The sequence below is a fragment of the Pleuronectes platessa genome, chromosome 3, assembly GCF_947347685.1.
Source record: "Pleuronectes platessa chromosome 3, fPlePla1.1, whole genome shotgun sequence".
In the NCBI taxonomy this organism is placed as follows: domain Eukaryota; kingdom Metazoa; phylum Chordata; class Actinopteri; order Pleuronectiformes; family Pleuronectidae; genus Pleuronectes; species Pleuronectes platessa.
The window spans coordinates 28,137,345-28,160,544 of NC_070628.1; the positions used below are offsets into that span (position 1 = coordinate 28,137,345).

Below are 23,200 nucleotides of genomic sequence, written 5' to 3' on the forward strand. Positions count from 1 at the left end.
TGGTCACTATTCAAATGTAAAGCTTTGTAACCAGGAAAGATATTCCTCATTCTTTGGAGGGTGATGATGAACATAGGGGGCTTGCATCCACATTCAGACCTTGTATTTAGCTGATGATGAAAAAGTACTGCTCCAAGTTAATCGTATATAACAATAAATACTCTGGGTTTAGTTTTCTGAAGAGATACTGTGTATCACTAATAAACATAAAGAAGCAGCATCGTGTGCCCACTGAAAATAAAGTGAATATGCAGAGGTTGTAAAAATGTAAGTTTACATTAAATATTTAGACTTATCTTCCTCCAATACACATTTCACAAGCAGCAGGAAGAAGACTGAGGTTTGGATCTAGGAATCTTTTAAACTGCAGAACATCAACATAATTATGTGGTGAACAACAAGTCACGGCGATGTGACAATAGAGCTATGGACGGATGCTGAGGTGTTTTCCTTGACAAAAGTGTTTTGTTCAGGTGAAGCTGCCTGGTCCGACACATGTTCAATAGAACAAAAAAAAATCACTCACGGGATGTTATGGAGGTGCTCGGGGTTCATCAGCCTCACTTGATCAAAGCCAAGCCAAGGTTCTGATCCTGAATATGTGTAAATGGAACAGGAGTCAATGGATGGAGCTGCGATGGATTAGTGGTTAGAAAATAAGCACACCAAACTCGAAGCTCGCTGGTTCGAGGCCATGGACTGGCAAACATACCTGGACAGGTGGATGGACCAGACATGAATCTGTTCAAGTCTAATGGGACAGATGGACTTTCCCTATCCCACTGTCTAAGTGCCCCTGAGCATGGGACCTTACTCCCTTAACAACTGTTCCCTGGGTGCTTTCTCTTGATGCCAACTGCGCCATGGGGTCAGTCTGTGTGCTGCGTTCTCACGGACGTGTTCAAAGCAGAGGGTCAATTCCCTCAATGCATGAAAAGGAATATTTATCTAATGTTAAAAACACATGAACAATTTAGTTCTGATTTAGGTTACACCAAAATTCATTGAAGATTTGTATTATTGTTATTATTGCAGGCATGTTACTGTGTGGTCCTCACAGAAGAGTAGAAATCTCATGAGAATATTTCACCATAATGCTCGACCTCTGGCTCTGCCCATGGGCCCATTCTTTCTCTGCACCTTATCTCTGATCTAATTATTTCGATTTGCCATCCCGTAGATGGATGAAAGTTTGCCTGTATGCTGGCTACGTTCCTCTGTCCCTCCTTGCATCTGAGTGCTCTTATTTAGCATCTGCCTGTGTTCTACCGGATAAAAAGAGTCTGGGTGCCTAATCACTCACTGTAAGATATAATCGTCTGCTGCTCTTTGAGATATTTCTTTTCAACCCCAATAAAGGAATCGTTATATATCCACTGGGGCAACTCTGGAAGCATATGTAGATTTTTTTCTCCTACAATGTGCATGAAGTAAGTCGAAGCTGTGACCTTTAAAAATGTCGCATTATAGATATGAATGATAGTAATGACATTTAGCACAAAGCATCTAAAAAATGACACCTCACATGAATCATCTCGGCTATATTTTTATGTCTTTTTTTTCCTGAGCAACCTGCACTCAGGCCTGGAATGGTTTGATTGAATGGCTGTCTGATTTGGGTTAATTTAAAAAAAATCAAGGCACGCACACTGGAAACTCCAAAGAGGAAGCCAGGCAGAGGAAACATGATCGCTAAATGTGGGTGATTAAGTCCTGATCCATGGTTAATGAGCATATTTCAGCAACAACTCTCTGCTAAAACCTCCTGTCAAAGACAGACTAAGCCCAATTGATCCGGCACGACGTGATTCATTTGCTGCAGGGTGTCTCTTTCCCTGCGTCTCTGATCCATACCTCCACTTACCTCATGATCCGACAACTACCGGCTTCTATCTCTGTGCTGCACAGCTTAACACCAGGCCAATAAAACACAAAGGTTATCCTTCCAACCTCTATCGATTCAGTATTGTTACCCTCCTCGCTGGCCGGCTTCCTCACAAGAGCTGAGTGGATGCTGTGAGGAAAATCTTAATCACCCCTCTCTAATGCTATCGGTCACTGTGATTTTGGAATTGAGTAATTATTGTGTTGTTTTAGTAGGCAGGAGAGAAATTGGCCGCTGCTCCTCTTCCCGCCTCTGTTTTAGCTTAACATTGGCTGTGGGTTCTTTCTAATCGCAGAGGCGACAGACAGAAACTGGCTTGTTAAGATAATTCGAAAAGTTGGAGGAATATGTGGCTGTTTTCACACTTGCGTGGAAGCAATCGAGCTATGTGGATGTGTACATTCTGGGCCCCTTTCGCATTATTAAAAAGAGCACAATGTGAGCCGCACCAATCGAGGCTTGAGAAAGGATGAGCACTGCAGTTGAAGGTTACACTTACATGTGAAGCATAGAAAAGGGAAGATAACAATCTATGATCAGCACAAAGCTTGAATAGAGAGAATGAAACCGATACTTTAATATACCTCCTTGCTACCTCTCACAGAAACTCCTGACAGTTGTCTCAAAATACAGCAGGGTGAGATGTAATTTCTGAATCATAATAGACTCTGCTCCTACTTTAATATTATAGGAAATGATCACTGTTAAAAAATAAAAAAAATTACCTCTGACAAGCCCCAAAGATACTGGCAGAAATCAGGAAACCTTGGGATTGCAAAGTGACAGGTAATAAATGGCAAGTTCTTTGAGCCCCAGCCAATGAGAGATCCAGGTTGGAAATGTGCTGCCTCTTTATTGGTGCTTAATGAAAAACTATCTAATCACGATCAGGGAGGGTTTGCCGCTAAAAGCTCTGGAAAGAGCGTGAGCATTTTTGTCAGTGACAAATGTGTTACTGTTTTTCCAATTCAGACTGAATTGATGTGAGAAAACAGCCTCTTCGACCACATGTGAGGGCCACTAGCCACAGGACACGCACACCATTCCTGTAGAGGTGGGAGTGTTGTCGTTTAAGTAAGATTAAAGGCTACATTCTTCAGGATGCAAATTTAAATATATATATTCAGCCGCTTTCTTCCTATTACCAATGGAATAATGATAAAGTGTAATGTGAAGGAATGCACGCATAGTAAAGAACTAGTAAAGGATCATCTCAGAACTATGCCGTTTCCCTCTATTTATAAGCTATTTTTACTCATTATTTTTGGACTTTGGTCCAGAGACTGCTCTAATCAGCCTTTTCTCTATATTACCTTAATTTTACCTTCGAAGTGCAGACAGACGGTTGTACAATGATGAATATTTCAGCGACATGTTACATCAGCATTATTTACCATGTTTAGATATTTCCAGTTTTTATCTTACTTGCAACAAACTGTCTCTTGTACTGTTTGCACTTTTATCACTTTAGAGAACCTTATGCTGCTGTACTAAAAAATCTGTATGTTTACTTAGTATTAAGAAATGTCTTGTGTTGTCTGTTGTGCCTGTGCACTTTATATGTTTCATTGTGGGAGAGTGGGAAACGTCGTATCGATTCCTTGTATGTTTTGAACATGTTAAGAAATTTACAATAAAGCTACTTTATCTTTATCTTTATCTTTATTTTATCTTTATCTTTATCTTTATCTTTTATCTTTATCTTTATCTACTTTATCTCTTTACATCAAAAATATGTCCCCATTCCTGTGGAATGGACAATAAAGCTTTTCTGAGTTTGGTTCTGCCTCTGAAGGAACTAGGAGCAGGCTACATTGCAGTCTTCTGAGGAAAATCATAACCGAATCAGAGGAAGTGTCCCAAAATGATATATATTTTAACATTATGACAGAGGTGTCATGATTGTTGACCTCACTTGACCTTAATTTAATCTGACCTGAGGGCGTCAGATCACACAAGGCATTGACACAATGAATTAACAATATTTTGATGAATTTGTAACATATGTCAACATCTAGTTTGAATAATCCCATCAAATGAGTACATGGTGTACTGTATTAAGTGAGAATTTATTGTAAATTAAATGAGGCTACTAACAGCTTAACCAGGTAAATGTCTAAAACACTTTAACCTTTAAACATGAATAAATGTTTTCAGTAGCACTGACTAATTCAAAGAATACCACATCCTTAAAATATATTGCACACCTATTCAGACGCCTCTCCTTTAGTCAAGGGGGAGTTCATTTGATCATTTTATCTCCTTCCACAAAGACTCTAAATGTCATTAGCTGAAAGAAATATGCATCGTGGAATTTCTGGTCTTATTGAATTTGGTAATAACTGTGATAGCTCTGGCAGAAATATTCCAAGCATGAAATTGAAAGCTTCTACAACTGTGGCACTGTTAAATTTGAAATTAGAATTTTTGTTGGAGGGAGAAATGCCAAGAGATGACACGCTAAAGGACGGGCTGATAGAGAAAATATCGTCCTGTATATGCAGATTTATTCATGGCTGCTTAATCCTGTGTTTGTACAGCCCTTAATTGTCACTAAGCTCTATCACCTTTCTGTTATATATCAGGACACATGGTTTTACGGTTTTCCAGCCCACCTGTGTGCTTCGGGGGCACTCTTTGGTTTACACACTTTGTCACTGTTTGTTTCTGTGAACAGGCCTCATCTCTTTTTGGAGAGTTATGATAAACATGCCTCCACCACAGAGAGCACAGACAGAGCCATGGCTACAGAGTGGCAGTCATGAAATGAAGCTGGAAACATAGCAGAGTCGTTTGCCAAGCATTATTCTGACGTGTGCCAAAAGCCACGACTGTTCTGCTGACACCACTCCTGCCTCGAACGTCTTTCTTCTACCTCCTCGCATCTTCCTATCTTTCCACCTCATTACTCAAAACCCGCTCTTCGAATTTCTTCTTCTCTCATCACGAAATACTCACACCGACTTGCCTCACGTGTGTGCACCCTCTCCTCCTCTTCCCCTCTTGTATTTCTTCTCCCTGCTCTCAGATTATGGTGTTGACAGATCCGGAGTTTGAGAGCAGCGTACTCATCAGCTCTGATGAGGGAGCCAGCTACCAGAAGTACCGTCTCACGTTCTACGTCCTCAGCCTTTTATTCCACCCAACTGAAGAGGACTGGGCCTTGGCCTACAGTCACGACCAGAAGGTACGTTTTTTTAGCTTGATCTCATTTCCTTCACTGTTCTTACTGCAATTAGCTGCATGTCCATAGAGTCATCTCTAGCTTTGTGTCACTCAATAGAACCTGCAGTTGTATTCATTCTAGATGATAGCTGATGGTAAGGCTAATCTTCAATATGAGATTTGTTGAAACGTTGAAATTCTAAAAGAGTGCTCTGATAGTGCTCTTATTATATTTGATTAAAAACCTTTGTTATCTGCTATAAACATAATATTACAGTCGCCATTGTTCTACATCACAGCCCAATGGATAATAAGGCCATGGTCCTTCTATTACGGCCATTTAGCTTTTTTGACCTTCAGAAAAAGCTGCAGTTATATTTCATTACTGGGTGTTATCTGTATTAAGTTTATATATATATATATATCTGAAGCAGAGGTTTATACTATATTCGCCAAAAAGATCAGTCACTTGAAGTGAATCTCAGACTCACATTTTCTTCTTCTTCCTAATGGTGTCACCTTCCCTGGGGTCTGTTGCACCGTGTGAGGCTCTGCACACCAGGGCCGGGTCTAGGCAGGGGCAAGAGGGGGCCTGGCCCCCTCAAATAAATGTTGTGCCCCCTCAAACTAAATAGGGTTAGGGTTAGGGTTAGGCACAATGCCCCCTCAAGATTTGTGGCTGCCCCCTCATACATGCCTGTCTAGTGCATACCCTCCTCACACAGTGCTCTGAGATTGTTCCCAGCACATCTCTGCCATTAAGGTCAATGGAGCCGACCTGTGAGCCAGCGATTGCCCTTGTCGTCGACAAAGCTTTGGAAAGGTGGTCACTGTGTGTACGGATGAGTTACAGGATCTACCAATGATTACATTTATAAATCTATTTTATTCAGTTTAAATGATTTGCATTTACCTTCCAAATCATATTTCAACACAATAAACATTTGATCCCAGAAAAGAAAAGTCACATGGATTCAAACTTTCATTTGGGCTCTGCTCCACTTGCTGCAGCATTAAAACTCAGCATGTAAATTCTGCTGCTGCTGTTTCAGACTGCGAGACGAACTGTTAAGACGAAGACGGTGGCAAAGTTCAACAAGTCCAGACCTCTGTGAAGTGTGGGTCGGAATGAAGTTGAAAGAGGGAGCTGTCTGCCGTCAGCCAAGGTTGTGGGCAAAACGTAAAATTATTCTGATGGATTGCCGGTTGTAAAAACCACTCATCAGTCACCGCTGTTGCATTATTCCAAAACACTCTCACTCCCTAAAGTTAATTAAAAACAGCCCTCAGCAGCTTACATTATCTATAAGAAATTACACCGTATACAAAATATGAGGTGTGCCCCCCTCACCCATGAAATAAACTCGCAAGATCAATGGCGGTAACAGCTATTGATCTCACTGATTAAATCCATCTCAGTCATGAGGGCGGGATATACATCAAGCAGCGGGGCCGAAAGTTCATGAAGGCTGAGGCAACGGAGACGTGGATTTGGCAGCTCCACATTAACGAGGCAGCCGGGGTCAGCGCGTGCTCTGATCACGGGTATTATGAGGATGTGACTAATGACACTCTAATTTGTGTCATCATCGGGACAAAAGGCTCGGGCACCATTACAACCTGTGCTCGAGTCCTATTCGCACACCGCAACCACCTCCCCGGGGCGGTGGAGGCAAACACACAACAACAAATGTTCTTCATCTAGTCCATTAAAAGAGGTAAACCAGATATTGGACCCTTAATTCAACCTGATTTCCCTTGCAGCCATGACGCTTCATCTCCACCGTGGCGCCGGCCGAGAGAAGGCTTTAATATGCTCATTTTCAGCCCGCGACTGGCTAACAGTTTTCAGACTGGGTCACTCGGAATTGAATCAGCTGCTAGTTGGTGCTTATCCGTGGCTAAGTGCAGCCCCGGGGACTTAACTTGGAGGCAGGAGTGAAACCCTTTAGTGAGACATCAGCATCCATGTCAGGATAAATGGGCTGGAGTGGAGTGTTTGTTCTTGAGTTCTTCTTTTATGACTTACAGAAAATTAACATTCAGGTCGTTCTCCTCCTCGAGTAAGTAAATGAAGACGTTAGATTTAGACCTCTTAGTGACCTTTCCAGGCTCTTATCTCTTGACTGTGAGGGGTTTGTGGAGACAATTAGTCATTGATGTGGTCCCAAGTTGGATTCTGAGAATAAGGCCAGTGTTGCCGCTGCCAACTGAGTGAATTATGTAAACAGTCTGATACAGGCGAACAGCAGAGAGAAGAGTTGTCTTATTGTATTCCCTGTAAACTGCCTGAGCTCCCAGTAGACGGGGCATTAGGGCATCTTGCCTAAAACAATTTGTATCTAAAAAAATTTTGACAAAAACCAAGACAAGAACATGCTGTTTTTTCTAATTCCCTCCCTTATTCATGAGAGACCCTTTTGCACTTTAGCTGATGTGAAAACTATAATATTTCTGATGCTTTGTTGGCAGATATTAAGTAGCGTCTGAGGGATGCTGCAGGGAAATACATTTCTCCTAAATCAAAAAAGAGAACGATAAACATTCATTTAATTTGCCGCAGAACTGAGGGGATTAGAAAACAGAAGGTTTCTATCAAGGCAATAAATATTGAGATACGTCTCCCTACGCCTCAGCAAACATGAGACAAAAGGCCATGGCTCTCTAATGGACTCTGCAGTGATTAACTCGACCAATAATTGTGTCAGAGACAAGAGTACAGGACGGGACACTGTAGTCAAACAAGGTTCAGCCATTAGCGGATGTGATTTTCTCACCAATGACGGAATATTATCTTTTTTGTTTATACAATTTGTCATAATTCATTTTGATCTTTTCTACATTGTTATTATTATGATTAGCCTATTCCTGTGTCCATTGTGTTATCATTAAAAACGTTTTCAGTATTGGTCTTTAATAAAGTGAGTCGACGTCTGAGAGAGTAAAAGAAGAAAAGCCAAAATGTGTTACATTTTTGTCCTTAATAAGAGTCAAGTTCCAAAGACACCAATTCCCATAATGCAGCTAAGGGGTAAATGGATGATGCTTTTCTAACATCAATCCTTCCAGCCTGCTGGTGGCAGAAGATCAAAAGTCATGTGACGGCTAAAGTCAGTAGGATTCATCCTGTGGGGATCACGATATCGCTTCTAGACATCTATACTAAATTCCATGACAGTGCATCCAGTAGTTTAAAAGATAATAATAATGGCAATTTCATGGTAGCACTCTGGCAATACCATGGCAGTCATCAAAGTAATTGTATCTCATCCTCTGGGAGCATGAACGCCTGTACAAACTTTCATGAAAATCCATAAAGTAGTTTTAATATTTCTGCCATGTCATATTCTTTATGTTTTTAATGATTTGGTGTCAGCTATTCCAACAACAAATCAATGACTGACATATTTTTGTTTATACTTAAGTTCTAAAAATGTGCCTGTCAAATATCTGTTGCAATTTCTCAGCACCCCGCCTTTCAGTGGCCTGCCACACATAGACTCACACAGTGTCTGCTGCAGTCCGACCAGCCTGCAGAAATACCAGCGCAGCACTGAAGTTCCAAATCCTTGCATTTCCTTTGAACTCCAAGCAACAAATAACCAAACCGGCACATGCGCGAAAGAGTGTATATATTAACACTTTCAAGGTTCAGCTCTAACCTTATTAAGAGTCATCCTCATGGAAATGGAAAGCGTATTCATTCTGCACTGCAACTGCATTACCCTAAGATGGCACACAGCAAACCCCCGGTCCAGGCAAACATTTAATTTGTGTGTTTATATTTCCACTGGAGGGGCAGCAATCCATTAAGGCTGAGGCTGCTGTAGCAGGGAGCTGCTGTCTCAGTGGCTATCACAGCGATATTGCTGTGTCTGAACTGGAACACATGGGACTCAACCAAAGCTCTGATCTAGCATCTCAGTACAAACAGAGGGATTAATGTCATTAGTGAGGTGATGGATGGCTCCAAACGGAGCAGTGCTATTATAATAGATCATAACAAAATGAACAGGGAACATGGGAGTTCATTCTAGACAGCACAGAAAGTATGCTTAGAATTGGGAGGACTTTTTTTTTTAAGTATTCTGTTTGTGAACACTGTCAAACAGAGTAAAACAAAATAAAAGCATAATTTTGATAAAAGTTGCAAGCAGCACAAAAGGGCCCTTCACCTTGTTGATGTCAGGGGCTGCTGCAGATGCTGTGTTGCTGACGCAGACATGATTCAGAACCGTTATGATTTTTGGAGTCTGCACAAATGGAGCTCACTGTACTGTTGTGTGAGTGTGAATAAAATATAATCAGCTCCCTGGTGGTGAGTAGAAATAATATAAGAATAATGCTTTGTTAGTGGAGAACAAGATGCTGAGTAACATTTCATTTAGTGTGACAACTGAATGAGTAGAAAGATACAAATATCTAACTATATCAGAAATCAAGAAATCTATTTTAGTGCTGAATGATAAATGATCTTTACGTGCACAATAAACACAGTGCAAAGGCTGCCAGAAACAGAATTAAGAAGAAATAATGATTTAATTTGATGATGGTACCAAAACCTGGTATTAAACAGGCCACAAGTTTAAAGACAAGGTCTTGTATTTATTGGCTCCACACATTGCATCCTCTTCACCTGCTGTCTATCATATACACGTTAACACACAAACACCCACACACGAAATAACATTTCCTGTTACCTGACAATGTGGGGTGGAGTCACAGAGTATGTATGCAAACGAACTGTTCTGGTCTTAGATTTTTGGGGATCCGCAAAGCGGACACAGAAAGGAACTTGGGTTGGGTAAAGATAAGTGGTTTATTATGGAGCTGGGGCAGGCAGGTAAGAGTCTGTCTGAAGATGAGCAGAAGATACTGTGAGATTGAGATGAGGCAGGCGGGTTGACTCCTCCTGACAATCCTGAGGTACTGGAAAAAACAGCATGAACAAAGTTCAAGAGAATCAAACAAACACCTTCTCTTCTTTAGCTCCACACATTGCATTATCTTCTCACCTGCTGTCTGTCATACACTCACACACACACACACACACGCACACGCACACACACACACACACACACACACACACACACACACACACGGACACACGGACACACACACACACACACACACACACACACACACACACACACACACACACACACACACACACACACACACACACACACACACACACACACACACACACACACACACACACACACACACACAGACAGGGAAGGCGGAGACCAGGAGGGGATCACAGAAAACAGGGAAACACTAAAGTTACGACAAAAGCCGTGACACTAACAGTGGCACCAAAACCAAACCAATTGACAAAAACTCAGGAGATTCACAGTCTTAATAGTTATCATATAATATTTATGAAATATCGAAATAAGTTGAGTGGTAAAATTTACGTGTGCAGCCTATAACTTCCTGATGTCATTAGATGTTCCCGTGATTATAAATACAATATTGTGTAAAATTGGCACAGCACTTTGGGGACAATTTGTCATGCAGATGTCTGCAGGCCAAGATTCCTTATGATGTGAGGTTTGACACAGATTTGACCAGATACAGGCCGGACAGTTTCCATCCAAGAACTTATTCTTTCTGTACTGGCCGTTCAAGAAAAACAAAAAAATCCTCTGCAAGTCAACATTGTCAACACTTTGAGATGAAACGGACAAAATTTGAGTTTAATTGGATTGATCCATTTTCCCAAGTTCTTCAAAGTGCAGTAATTATTGTCATCGTCTTTAGGGTGTGGCTCTACCCTAAGTCTAACCTGAGTAAACCTTACAGATGTGCCGCCTGAATTTCAAACATCTAGGGCAATGTGAAAGGGGAAGCCTCTGAGTTTTGTGCCAGGGGAAGTATTTAAGCCAGTTTGCCCCACACACATAGTGGATTCATATACAAAGATTTGTGAGTTTGCGTGCAGCATGTGTAGCCTCTCAAAAGTGTCCAAGGAAATAAAAAGCCTTTGAAATAAAATAGTGTCCTTATGATAACTTAGTAATATAAACTTGTAAAAGAGTTTGATGGAAGGAGGATGTCACCAGGTCAAGAGTGGCTTGATGATCAGGAAATGTTTGATTGTGGTTTTGTTGCTTATGATGAGACAGTGGAATTAACTCTGATATCAAAGGGAAATTATGGATACAGTGAAGTAGTGGTGCCGACATGGTGAGGAGAGGCAGACCGAACAGATGGACTAACTTGTTCTGATGGAATAGAAGATATGTATCGTCACTCTGTTGTCAAAACAGCAGATGGGGGTCTGCTGCCAAGCCGACAGAGGAGTGTGTCAACAGTACTGAGATGAAGAAACTTTTCTGTACTCGTTGGCCCTCAGTTAAGATTATGCTCTAGTCTCTAAATGTAGCATTTCATGGATGGAATGTCACGACTGAATTGCTCTGTGTGCTTTTCTTCTCAATAGGATTTTATTTTTGTCTGTCCTATGTCTCAATACTAAAAACATTTAAAGTGAAGGCCTCTGGTTTTTGGGCCAGGGGGAGCAATCTAGCTATTTGCATAGCATTTTCATGCAGTATTTCCTTTCATACTATTTTATACAATCCACCCAACTATGTACTTTTCGTGCACTTTTCCCACCTCCAACCTACTTAAAACTTGTATTTTAATTAAGTTCATCATTATTTTCTCATCACGTTTTAGATTTTTATACAAAATATTAGTACTTTTTATACTTTTAATATTTTCAAAAGCAAGTACTTGCTTAAACTCGATTTAACTTTTACTTTTACTTGAGTACATTTTTGAATGAGTAAAATTAGAACGTCCTCCACTACTGCTGGTTATAGCTCGGTGCTGTCTGGATTGTAAGACATCTGTGTTATTCTGACAGTATAGCCTGACAGTAACTGACAGTAACCATGGAACAAAAACATCCCATCCTCTCATTAGGCTACATCGCTGTATATCTGGACACATTTCCTGCTCCATCCACTAGATTACGCTCATTTGCTATATGCTTGGAGAAGGTGTAATTCCTTAGTGCAATTTCCTCATGGGATCTGGTGTAAGTTGTTCTCTTCCTTCAGAGATAAAGCTTCAGAGGCTTCTTTCTTCTTCTTTGTTTGTTTTATTGGCAGTGCAACCAATGTCAAGGGGCATTACCGCCAACTACTGTGTCTTCTTCTTCTTCTTCTTCCTTCCTAATGAAGTATTCGTCTTCTTCTTACTTATTAGTCTACTCTACTCTTTTCTTTGCCCTTGATAAACTATCTGTGTCCTTTTAAGATGTTCTGAATTCACTGGCGGAAAAAGTAGGCTTTGATAATTCCACATCCATGGTAACCTTTTTCTTGTCACTAATGTGCCCCGTGCTCTCTTTTGTTTCCCTCTCGGTTTAAGCCCATTAGTCCAATTTTAGTTGTTCATGAAAGACAAACATATTTGTCAGGGGCTAGGGATGGAGAAAGGAGCCTGAAGGTGAGGGGGGCTATTAGCAGCCATGTGTGCGTGAAGTAGAGAGGAAGGTGGGGAAGTGAGAACAGAGGGGAGGAAATGAACCATTAAATGACAGCAAATGAAGATTGATGGATCATGCTTGAATTATTGTTGAATATCTAATATCTATCTCTTATAGAGGCTCCGCTGACATTCTCTGTTGGTGGCGCAGCAGATTAATAGATATCAGTTGGTGTGTTGGCTTGTTTATCAGTTTTCAAACTGGCCTGCGGTGTACTCCCTCATCGTTGGCCCCAGCTGTAGCCAAGCCAAGCCTTAATATGACACACTAATCAGTAGAATCAAACCAATTCCTTTTTATCACATCAACGGAGGTAAGAGGCAGCACTTTAATGGTTTTTAATATTTCTGCTCTGAGGGGGATGATTTGTATTTATTAATATTATTCACTCCCTCTGTGCCTGTGGTGACTGGCGGTAGAACGGAGGTAAGGTCTTCTCCAAGCTGTTCTCTCACTGCGAGGAGTCAAGGTGTATGTTTTTGGTTTACAAGCCATCATGACATTTATTTTAGTCAACAGCATCCCACAAGTGAGCCTGTCAGAGTGTGGAAACGCGGGGCTGAGAGGGCACCAAACATCATTTACTAAACCTTGACCGGAAAGGTCTTGTCCATCTTGAGAAGCAGCTCTGCAGGATCCAGGACCATAGAAATCTTAAAAAATAAGGGCTTTTGGTCTGAGTAAATATTTGCTCCTGAAAGACATCTGTTACCTACATTTGCTGCTCAGGTGTAATGCTAAAACACTAATATCAATACACACAAGCAAAAACCTTTCAAGTTAAGATTGTTTTATTAGCTTGCTGCTTTTCCTTGTAGCTGATACATTAATGCAGTGGTGTCTTAGTGGCTGGGTAAAATGTAGCTTCTACATCTTCTACATCTGTACTGTAGTTACTGTCTTAAACTTTTAAGATGAAATAAGATGAGATAAATCTGTATTGATCCACACTGGCAAATTCAATTGTTACAGCAGCAGGCAAGTCAGAGTCTGTACATAATATACACTGTTCACTGTAGAAGTGGTTTCTATAGAAATGTCATGAAGTGAAGTGCAGTGACACAGGATGATTGCTCGAGCAAGTAGAACACCCGTAACATTATGTGATGTGTAGGGGACTCTAATGTGCAAGATTATATTTTCTGTTATTAGAAAAGTGCAATTTATATAAGTAGAGGGACATGAGAAAAAACACTGCGGTATTTTATTTTCCATTCCGGATGGGGTTATAGAGTCTGAGGGCAGCGGGAATGAAGGACCTGCGGAAGCGTACTTTCCTGCACTGTGGGTGCAACTGTGTGCTGCTGAAAGAACTGCTCAGGGCCCCACAGTGTCATGTAGGGGGAGAGAGGTGTCGTCCATGATGGACTTCAGCTTCGCTAACAACCTCCTCTCACCCTCTTCCTTAGTGAAATCCAGAGGGCAGTCCAAGACTGAGCTGGCTCTGCTAACCAGTTTATTTTCTCTTTTTCTGTCTCTCTCTGTGCATCAGCACCCCCAGCAGACAATGGGAGTAAAACACTGCAGAAGCCACCACAGTGTCATTAAAAGTCCTGAACCGTGTCCTGCATGACTTTAACTTGTAATGCAAGAAGTATATCTTGTGATGATATCTTGTCACTATTTTCAGGCCAGCACAGTGTGGCGTGACGATACATACATACTGTTATTTCAGAAGAGGTTACTCCATCTTCTTAGTGTGTGCATTTGACATCATGTCCATCTTAACTCTTTCATTAACTCTGTCTGGAGATGCTGCTTCCTCAGCTGCTTAGAGTTATTTTCGGTATAATAGTTGGCAGTTATTTCTTGTTCACAAAGTTTGATAAGTAACATATTGTAGTTATGTGGGCCTAATTTGCAAAGAAGCTCAGATTCCGCAAGGTTCCTCTTGTCTGATGCAGTATCAGGAATCAAGTCTCTTTATGTATGAACACAGATTACGTGGAGGACTGTAACATGATGTAATGGGACTATTATTTGGTATTAGGTAAATATTAGAGCTGTGAAAAATAACGCGTTAACGCGTTATGATTAAATTACAGGATTAATTCGTTTTTTTTTTTTAATGCATTTAACGCATGCGCAGAAGGACCTTCCAATTCCGCCGCCTCTGCACTAGTCGCCGCTCTAATGCAGTCACGCCGGGTTCACACCGGACGCGGAAGCGACGCCGAAGCGAGGCGTAAGCGCAGCGCCAATCCTCTGGCTCCCATCCACTCCCATGTTAAACCGCAGCGCTGAACACACCGGCTGAAGCGTAGCGTTGTGCCGCGGCTGCCTAGCGCCGTGAAGCGATCGTTTCGGCGTCGAGTCTATTTTTTCCGCTTGACGCGAGCGTATCGCGACAGGAAACACACTGAAAAATGATTTTAAACGATATAGATGACATATTTTATGATATAAATGATCAAATATGCATCCCATACTTTGTATTCACGTTCTGTTGTCTTGGAGTTTTAATTTTACCACTTTTACCAACCACATTATTAAATGTCCCCCTCTGCCCATCCACTACAGCCACACAAGCAGTCATAAAGATAAAAAAGAGAGGGGGGGGGGGCTACGTATTCTCCACATAGGCTTGAGTGGAGAATACGAAATTTACCCTCGACACCCGACATTTACCGGAGCTAACAGCGGAGAAGTTCTTCAACATGGATGACATTAAATTAATCATTGAAGTGGAGAAGTAACTTGAGTTGTTGATTCTCAGCATATGTTGTATAAAGACAACACCAAAAAAGACACATGTTGGGACGCTGTTGCAGTTAATGTTGGAGCAACAAGTAAGTATATGCTCGAAAAAAATGATTAAATGCCGTTTTTACTGCAGGCTGATAACAGCAGAAGTATGTGATATTATTAGTAATGTGCGGCGCTTCGGCGTCGCTACCGCGTCCGGTGTGACCAGCCAAGCGCCGGCGCGCCAGGGATTAGCGCTTACGCCACGCTTCGGCGTCGCTTCCGCGTCCGGTGTGAACCCGGCGTCAGACGGCAGCTGCCATTCAAACAAACAAACAACATGGATAATTCTGATGAACCTGAGGACCTTCTGGACGGGAAGATCGTGTTCCAAAAAAACAAAGATCGAACATTCAGTAAAACCAAGGTGATATGCACACTCTGCGAGAAGACGTTATCGTTTCACCGTAGCAATACCCGCCTAACCACCGCAACGCGAAGCATGTGTTGGTCGGCGAGGGGCGTTCAAGTGGAATGCGCCAAACCAGACTCACTCGCCGGACACATTGTGCAAAAGAAGCGGTCAGCTTTACTGTCAGAGAATTTGAACAAGTTAGTTTGCCTCACCAACTGGCTAAAGACCGAGTAGCTAAGAGGGCCTTTAGAGGCATTAGATTGTATCATGGTGTTTTCAAAGTTTTATTCAACCACACAATGGCTAAGGAGCCCGAATTCTGTTTAGGATGAAGATTATATTAATGTTCCATATGGAAAAGCAATGATAACTGCTGAAGAACTGCTGAGTTGAATCACAAAAGAAAAGTTAAATGTCATAAATCTTGTTTTCACAAAAATATTCCGAAAAAATCGGTAATGTGATTAATCATGATTAATCCATAGAAACCTGTGATTAATTTGATTAAACATTTTAATCATTTCACAGCCCTAGTAAATATATATACCCAGATGTGAATACTATACAATTTATATCAGTGTATAGGCACCACTACACCTCTGGTTATTGTTAAGGTAAATAATATAAGCAGAACAAAGCACTCCGGAGAAGGCAAAGTTGTAAATGGATTTAATAACATGAAAGGTTAATAAGTCCAAACCGTTATTGTTGAGAGAAGGGTCAGGCGGATGTTTGGGGCGGGGTCAGAATCAGCAGAAGTGGATAAAATGGACATGGTGGCGAGCAGACAGATGAATCTGAAGCACGGGTTAACTAGTAGCATTGGTCTTGGTACTTCCGCACAAAGTGTCTGAGGGATGGCCTACTGCTTAAATACTGCAGGCAGCTGAGTGGTTGTCATCAAAAAGGAACGGAAAAACTCCAGATAACAGGAAAAAGACAAATGTCCACTTACAATAACTAATAACAGCAATATTTGTTTAATCCATGGTTTGATGTTCCTCTCCAACAAACGTAAGCAGAAACACTGAACTGATCTTAAGGGACTAAGAGTCATCAGAGCAACACTAATAGTTATTTTCTCTTCCAGGTAACATAAAAGCAAATGTTTCTGTTGACTTAAGCTAATTATGTAATATGAATAATTCAACGTGTTCCAAAAGCCTAATGACTTCCGTTCATTCAGTTTAAGTGGTGGTTTAGATTTTGCTGATGTTTGTGTAGCCCCTGCCAGAGACCCACCTCTTTGACTTGTTACTACTTTTCTACTTGCTTGCATTATGCAACAACATCAAAGAGAAAGAATGTTCCATTGTATCTTTTTTCCTTTTAATGCTTTTTTTTCAGTGTTACTATAGTTTGGTCAATCTGGAACAAAAGCCAATTGTGTTTGTTAACCTTTTGTACTATGTTTTTTTAGTTAACCAGGTTCCTTTGGGACATGACCCGTGTATTACCAGGCCAAGGCATGTATTTTAGGAAAACATTAGTAATTTACTAATTGGATGTGAAATCATAGGGAGTATTCCATTATAAAAAATGCTGTTGCACAAATACAGAGGAGAGGATCAAAGATTTATGGTTCAAAAGTGCTGTGTTACCAGAAAAAAAATCTCCATGCAATTTCCATCTCCTCCCAAGCCCATATAGTCTCAACCCCATTTCCCCTTTTCCTTTCACAATCCCCTTAATGATTGCAACAGGCCTCGGAGCCCATAAATCTGAACAGTAGGGAAACTAAGTGTCTCATCATTATGCAGCCTCCACCTATCTGCTCAAAGAGCATCCACGTAAGGCCCCCAGGACAGCGGCAGAACTTGTTCAAATCCAATCTCATTTCAGTGAGCTCTTCATCAGTTTTCCTTCCACTCCTGCATCTAATGACATCCCCATGCCATACTGTTGTCTTATGTGTAATGGGGATGAGCTGATTTACTCTTCCACTTGACTAATGGTGATGACCGATTTAGGTTGACAGAGTCATTTTCAGTTGAGGTAATGTTGTTGGTGGAACTTGTTCCCTGATGAAGTTACGAAGTCTTCCAGGAGATTTTTTTTGTTGAGCAGCTATCACCTTGGCATGATTAGAGTTCAAGTCTACATCTGTTCAGGTCTGTAAATAGACCAATCCACAAAACGTTACATGACAACATTGATCTAAATAAGTCACAACTCAGTCCATCAACAGATGTTCAATACTGGTTGGTGCTCTACAGAACCCACAGAGATGACACCTTGGTTCATTGCCTCTGCCATATGTTCCTCCATATAGAGTATAAGGTAACCAGGAGCTGTATTTCTTTTGAAAGAATACAACACACAAATGTAGCAGTTGGAATATGGATTGTGCATATTTATTTATATTTTAACGCCACTTCAGTGCAGAATTAATAAAATGGGGAAAAACTATAACAAACCCTATCAACACTTTTCTTGAAGAAAGAAAATGTGTTTGTCTTCGACTTGAATGGAATTCATGTTCAACACAAAGAAGTGATGACAGCAGGGGTGGGGTATAGAAAGACTGCCGTCCATCTAGTCGGCAGTTTCTACTTCCCGCAGTGTGAGTGAGCTCAAAAGAATGGCTGATCCTGCTGGGTGCAAAACTGTTCTATGGCTCTCTGTTGTAACCCTCAATATATCAGACATATGTGTTACAGACATACCAATAATATGTTATATTTCCATGCTACAAACTAATATACATATGTCTTTAGAAACATAATTAGTGTCTTATGAAAACATTTGAGTCAAAGGATTAGGGTGCTTTTCAAAGACATGGAAAAACAACAAAATAACATATTAAAGATATTAAAAGTAGCACACAAACAATTATTAAAGTTCATTCAAAAGATAATAAAATAATGGAAAGTGTTTTAAAGGCATAGAATAATTCAAACATTTAAAATCAAACAATAAGAACACAAGAAAACAAAGACAACAACAATGAAGTTTAACATTATATAAAGTTCAAATGACTTGACAGTTAGATCAGAACTCAATATTAAAAATTATGTTATAGAAGAATAAATAGAAGAAACATAGCCAGACACAAACGTTGCCCACATGAATCATTCTTACCATGTTTTAGGTCACGTTACCTGAACCATGGCTAAAGTCAGAAAACATATATTGTTAATATGTGGCCTATTGTTTTAAGTACAGTATGCGTAGTATGAAGTAAAAATGTTTGTCTTTTCTGCTACGACTGAATGGATTAGAGTCTCTACAGTAGTGGTGCATCCTTAAACACACAACCAACAGTGCTGGCCTGGACCTGGCTACTGTATGCAGTGCAGCTGTAGGAGCACAGACAGATGTGATGACAAGAAAAAAAACATGACATCGACAGTGGGGCCTGGTGAGAACAGATGATTTGACATTTGGCCAAAGAGAGACAAAGTGAGTGCTGAGTATCGTTGGGAGAGAAGGCCTGTTGCTGTGAAGAAAACCAGTAACCCTAAGAAGCACCACATGGAAATCGAGGTAGTGTTAAAATGTTGAAAAATAGGAATTATATTATAATATGTGAAATGATATTGAGCCAACTACAAAAGGAAGTGATGTTAGATTAAGTAGCATCGCCAAACAATGGGACATTGCTGCATTGGTTACAGATGTGGTTCAGCCTCACTCAAGTCGAAGTGAACTTAACTAGCAGTTATATTGGCTAACCTTGTATGTTTCTTTATTTTAGAATGTGACACATCCTATCGATGCTAAAGCATGGCCAACATATTGAATGTGACTAAATCACGACAATATTCAGTATTTGCTGGTTAGGTTTGAAGGTCTCCATTTACTCCTCAAAGAAGCATGCATATTTATATATATATATATGTGTGTGTATGTGTGTGTGTGTGTGTGTGTGTGTGTGTGTTTGTGAATTCAAAACTGGACGGTGAAGTAAACAGATGTTTCACAGGCAGCAGTATATTTTCTCTCCTCTATTTTCTGTTCCTATATTTTTTTTTCTTTGAAGGGATTTACAGAACCAGGTAGATAAACTGTCCAAGTCTATAATTGTCTTCGCTTTTAGAGTGGGTATTAGGAGTCAGCAGAGTGATCTTGGGAAACAGGGAGAAGTTCTGTTAAGGAAAATGGGCACATTACTTTAGTTGCTCAGGTTGTGACTTGAAGAGGCTCGTGGGATAACTAAAACATGCTGTGCTGCTGCCGGAAACTGCCATTCTTTTCCATCACTGATCCCGCACACATAAGCTTAACAAACACACATGCTCAAGCAAGCTCTTTTTACTCAAAGAACCAAACACAAATAACCAAATGATAAAAAAATTATTCTAATACCTGCATACATACTCAAACAAAGTAGGGATATTCTTCACTATACAATCCCATGGGAAGTCAACAGCCCACCTAAAACAGGAGGAACCAGCAGAACTGCCTCTCTGATCAACCTGCACAGTCCCTTCAGTCCTTCAGTATGCAAACACTGTTCGACTTAATCCACCCTAATGATGCAAATTTATGCTGTTAATTATTTCCAGCAGAAACATATCCCGGCTAAATGTTTTAAGAAATGCAATGGGGACATCCGGCTCTATAAAGTATTCTGGGAAAAATGGAGAAGACATTATTCAGGATTATATTTTTCCTCTTTCTTTCATTCTTTTTTTCATTTGCATTAGCTCCAAAAAGACATTTGCATTTTCATTTTGTAACATGCCTAATGTGGGTGATATTGTTGTCTGTGGCTATAGATTCTGGTATTGAAGAGACCCCTTTAGATAAGCTCTTTTAATTCAAACCGTATTTAATAGAAAGCAGTGAGTCTACATCCCTGAGTGCTTTGCTTTCAGGATCATTTTCTGTCATTGTAATCTTCAGCTGACACCCTTTTGCCTACTAAATATGATTCCTCATTTAAACCTCCGATATATTATATATACAGACTCTCAATAGATGTTTTAAAGTCATACACAGTAAATCAGTTTGCTGGGGGAGGTTTGAAGATGGGCCACTATCTTTTGTTTCCCTTTCTCTGTTACAGTCTTTTATTTGGCAGTGCTAGAATTTAAAAAAGAATGCAATTGCATTCCTGGACATAAGGTTAGTAATTTATATTATTCCGTTTGTGTCATGGATTCATTACAATCATAGCAGTAATTCCCAAATTGTAAATAATAATAACAACCAATAACTGAAGCATATAAGTTAAAAACGGGTTTTTGTTACTTCTGCATTTAAACCCACTGGGGTTGACATTATCTAAAATACTTTTAAGCGGTTCCATGAGCTGCAGCTACAAGCTATGAGATAATCAGCAACCAAGCATGCAAACTGACATAAGCAATGTACCTTTACTCGTGGGTGTCTGGTAGCTTCTTCAGCAAACCAAGTGCAACACAAGACACAAAACCTTTTGTCTGGGTTGGTAGACAGGCGTTAGAATACCATGGCGGTCTACAAGCCGTTAATTTTGCTCTAATTAAAGGCAAAAAGCCAAATAAACCTCCCTCCAAATTCAGCAGAACCAACAAAGACAAGCCTGAACTCTGAAGTGGGGAAGGGGGGTGGTTTTAACCCCGAGACGCAGTCAAAGGAGACAGACATGTGTCCCACAAGGATGAGGGATGGTGAACAGTAGCATGGCACAACTCAAGATTCAGATTGGCTCATTACATCTGTCCATTATCTGTGGATGGTAATCCTGCATTAGGAGCTACTGGCAGGTGCCCTGACAGAAGGTCACAATCTGACACACTGACCTGAGGTATTTCATAAAACTTGAGCACATGGTGAACCAGGAGATCCAAGTTTGTGTTAGAGTCAACATATTTTCTGTTTTTCTGCAGTATACCCATTCAAATATATATAAAATTAAGTGTTTTATCATGTCACAGAGGACATAGGCTAGGGAAATAGTAAATTGAGATCTATTGTTAAATGGGATATTACATTCATGTTCTTCTTGGATGGGAATGAGATGGAAGGTGTTGCGGAGGTATAATTGACAAAAACAATGGCCTGGGGGAGAGTCTCAAAAGTTGATTCAATGAGGGGGAGTGGAGTGTTTGTTTGTAATGGATATGTCTTTCAAACCATGGAAATCGATATAGGGCTATAGCATGTGATCTGTCTTCTTAACAAAAAAGCAACACACTCTTGGTGAAGAAGTGGGTCCAATCAAACCAGCAGAGAAGGAATCATGGATGCAGGTTCCATAGCCTCTCTTTCAGGCTATAGTCGGCTTTTAAGGGAGCTAGTGGGCAAGTGAGTACCATGGAGCAAATCAATAGTGCAATCATAAGTTCCATGTGAAGGCACATACTGCTCACAAAAACTTAAGCCAGGTCATTAAACAGTGAGGGAACAGATGACGAAAGAAAAGATGGCTGACGTATGGGGACTGCATATTTAGGACTAGTACCACTACAGCAGATGGAAACTGGCTCCAACCAAAAACTGAACATGTAGACTGATTGGATAACTTTACCCTAGTTTGTCCTAAAGCAGCAGGAGCATTTGGTGGGGGAATGACCAGTGACTTAATTGATCCACAACGATGGCCTGAGAGAATGAGACTTAAAGGGGCTGTGTGATGGGTGATGTGGGCCAACAGCTTATCATCCAAGGCATTAACATATTTGCGAGCGGACAGTACTTCAAGGAAGATGCCAACGTGAGTTATGAGGACGAATCAATGAAATTGCTATCAGCTTCAGAACCCGCCAGAACCGGAGGAGAAATTGATCCATTGTGCCAGAAAAGGGTGGCATTGAACTGAATGCCTGAGGGAATTGCTGATGTGGTGGTACGAGTCATTAGGACCTCCCCATTTGTGAGCCTAATACTTTAGCCAAAGAGGACAGGAAGAGAATGGCCATCAAAGTCACAAGGAATCAACTACTTAATGAATAGCACTGTCGTCTGTCCAACTAATGCGCCCTGAGTGGCAAGAGCTTGGCAGAAGGAGTCTGTGTCAGCTGAGTCCATATCTTGCAAGTCATTGTTTTGTTTCGTAGACCCAACAGCAGATAAAATGATCACAGGATTTGGAGGAAGCTAGTTGTACAGGGATGATGATGAGAGTTTGGACAATGGAGAGGGGCATACAGGCTATGGGCTTTTGGAATGGCAAAGTCTGGCAAGTGGCTGGACTGTTTGCCTTGGTATGGCACAAGAGTGGTTTTACAGGGAGATAGATGATGTGGCTGGAGAAATGGCACCGGCCTCCATTTAACAGGCAATACAACCTCGCGATGAGTGGAAAAAGAGCTGGGTTGCTTGAGATGAGCTTGATGTTGTAATTACAGAAAGGGTATTGAGCCAAGAGCCAGGTGAGCTGCGTCCACAGCACAAACAAAGAACACATACACTTGCACACTAACAGAAGGAGACACAGGGGAAAACAGGGAAAACAAAATGAAGAAAACAAATGTATGTCACCGCAGAACAAAACACATGACAGTTCAAAAATGTATACGAATCAGGGGCGCAATACGTGACACAAAATTGGAGTCCCTAAGTCCCTTTCACAAACCAAACCATTATTTTAAATCAATCAGTGTGTCTATTTGAACAG

General features: G+C 40.8%; 1 protein-coding gene across 1 annotated transcript in view; it reads left to right on the forward strand.

Moving 5' to 3' along the window:
- Positions 1–23,200, forward strand: part of sorcs3a (sortilin related VPS10 domain containing receptor 3a) — a 221,469-nt gene that overhangs the window by 126,723 nt on the left and 71,546 nt on the right. Inside the window, exon 4 of the mRNA XM_053419434.1 lies at positions 4,914–5,072. Within this exon, the coding sequence (XP_053275409.1) occupies positions 4,914–5,072 (159 nt within the window). The remainder of the gene's footprint in view (positions 1–4,913; positions 5,073–23,200) is intronic.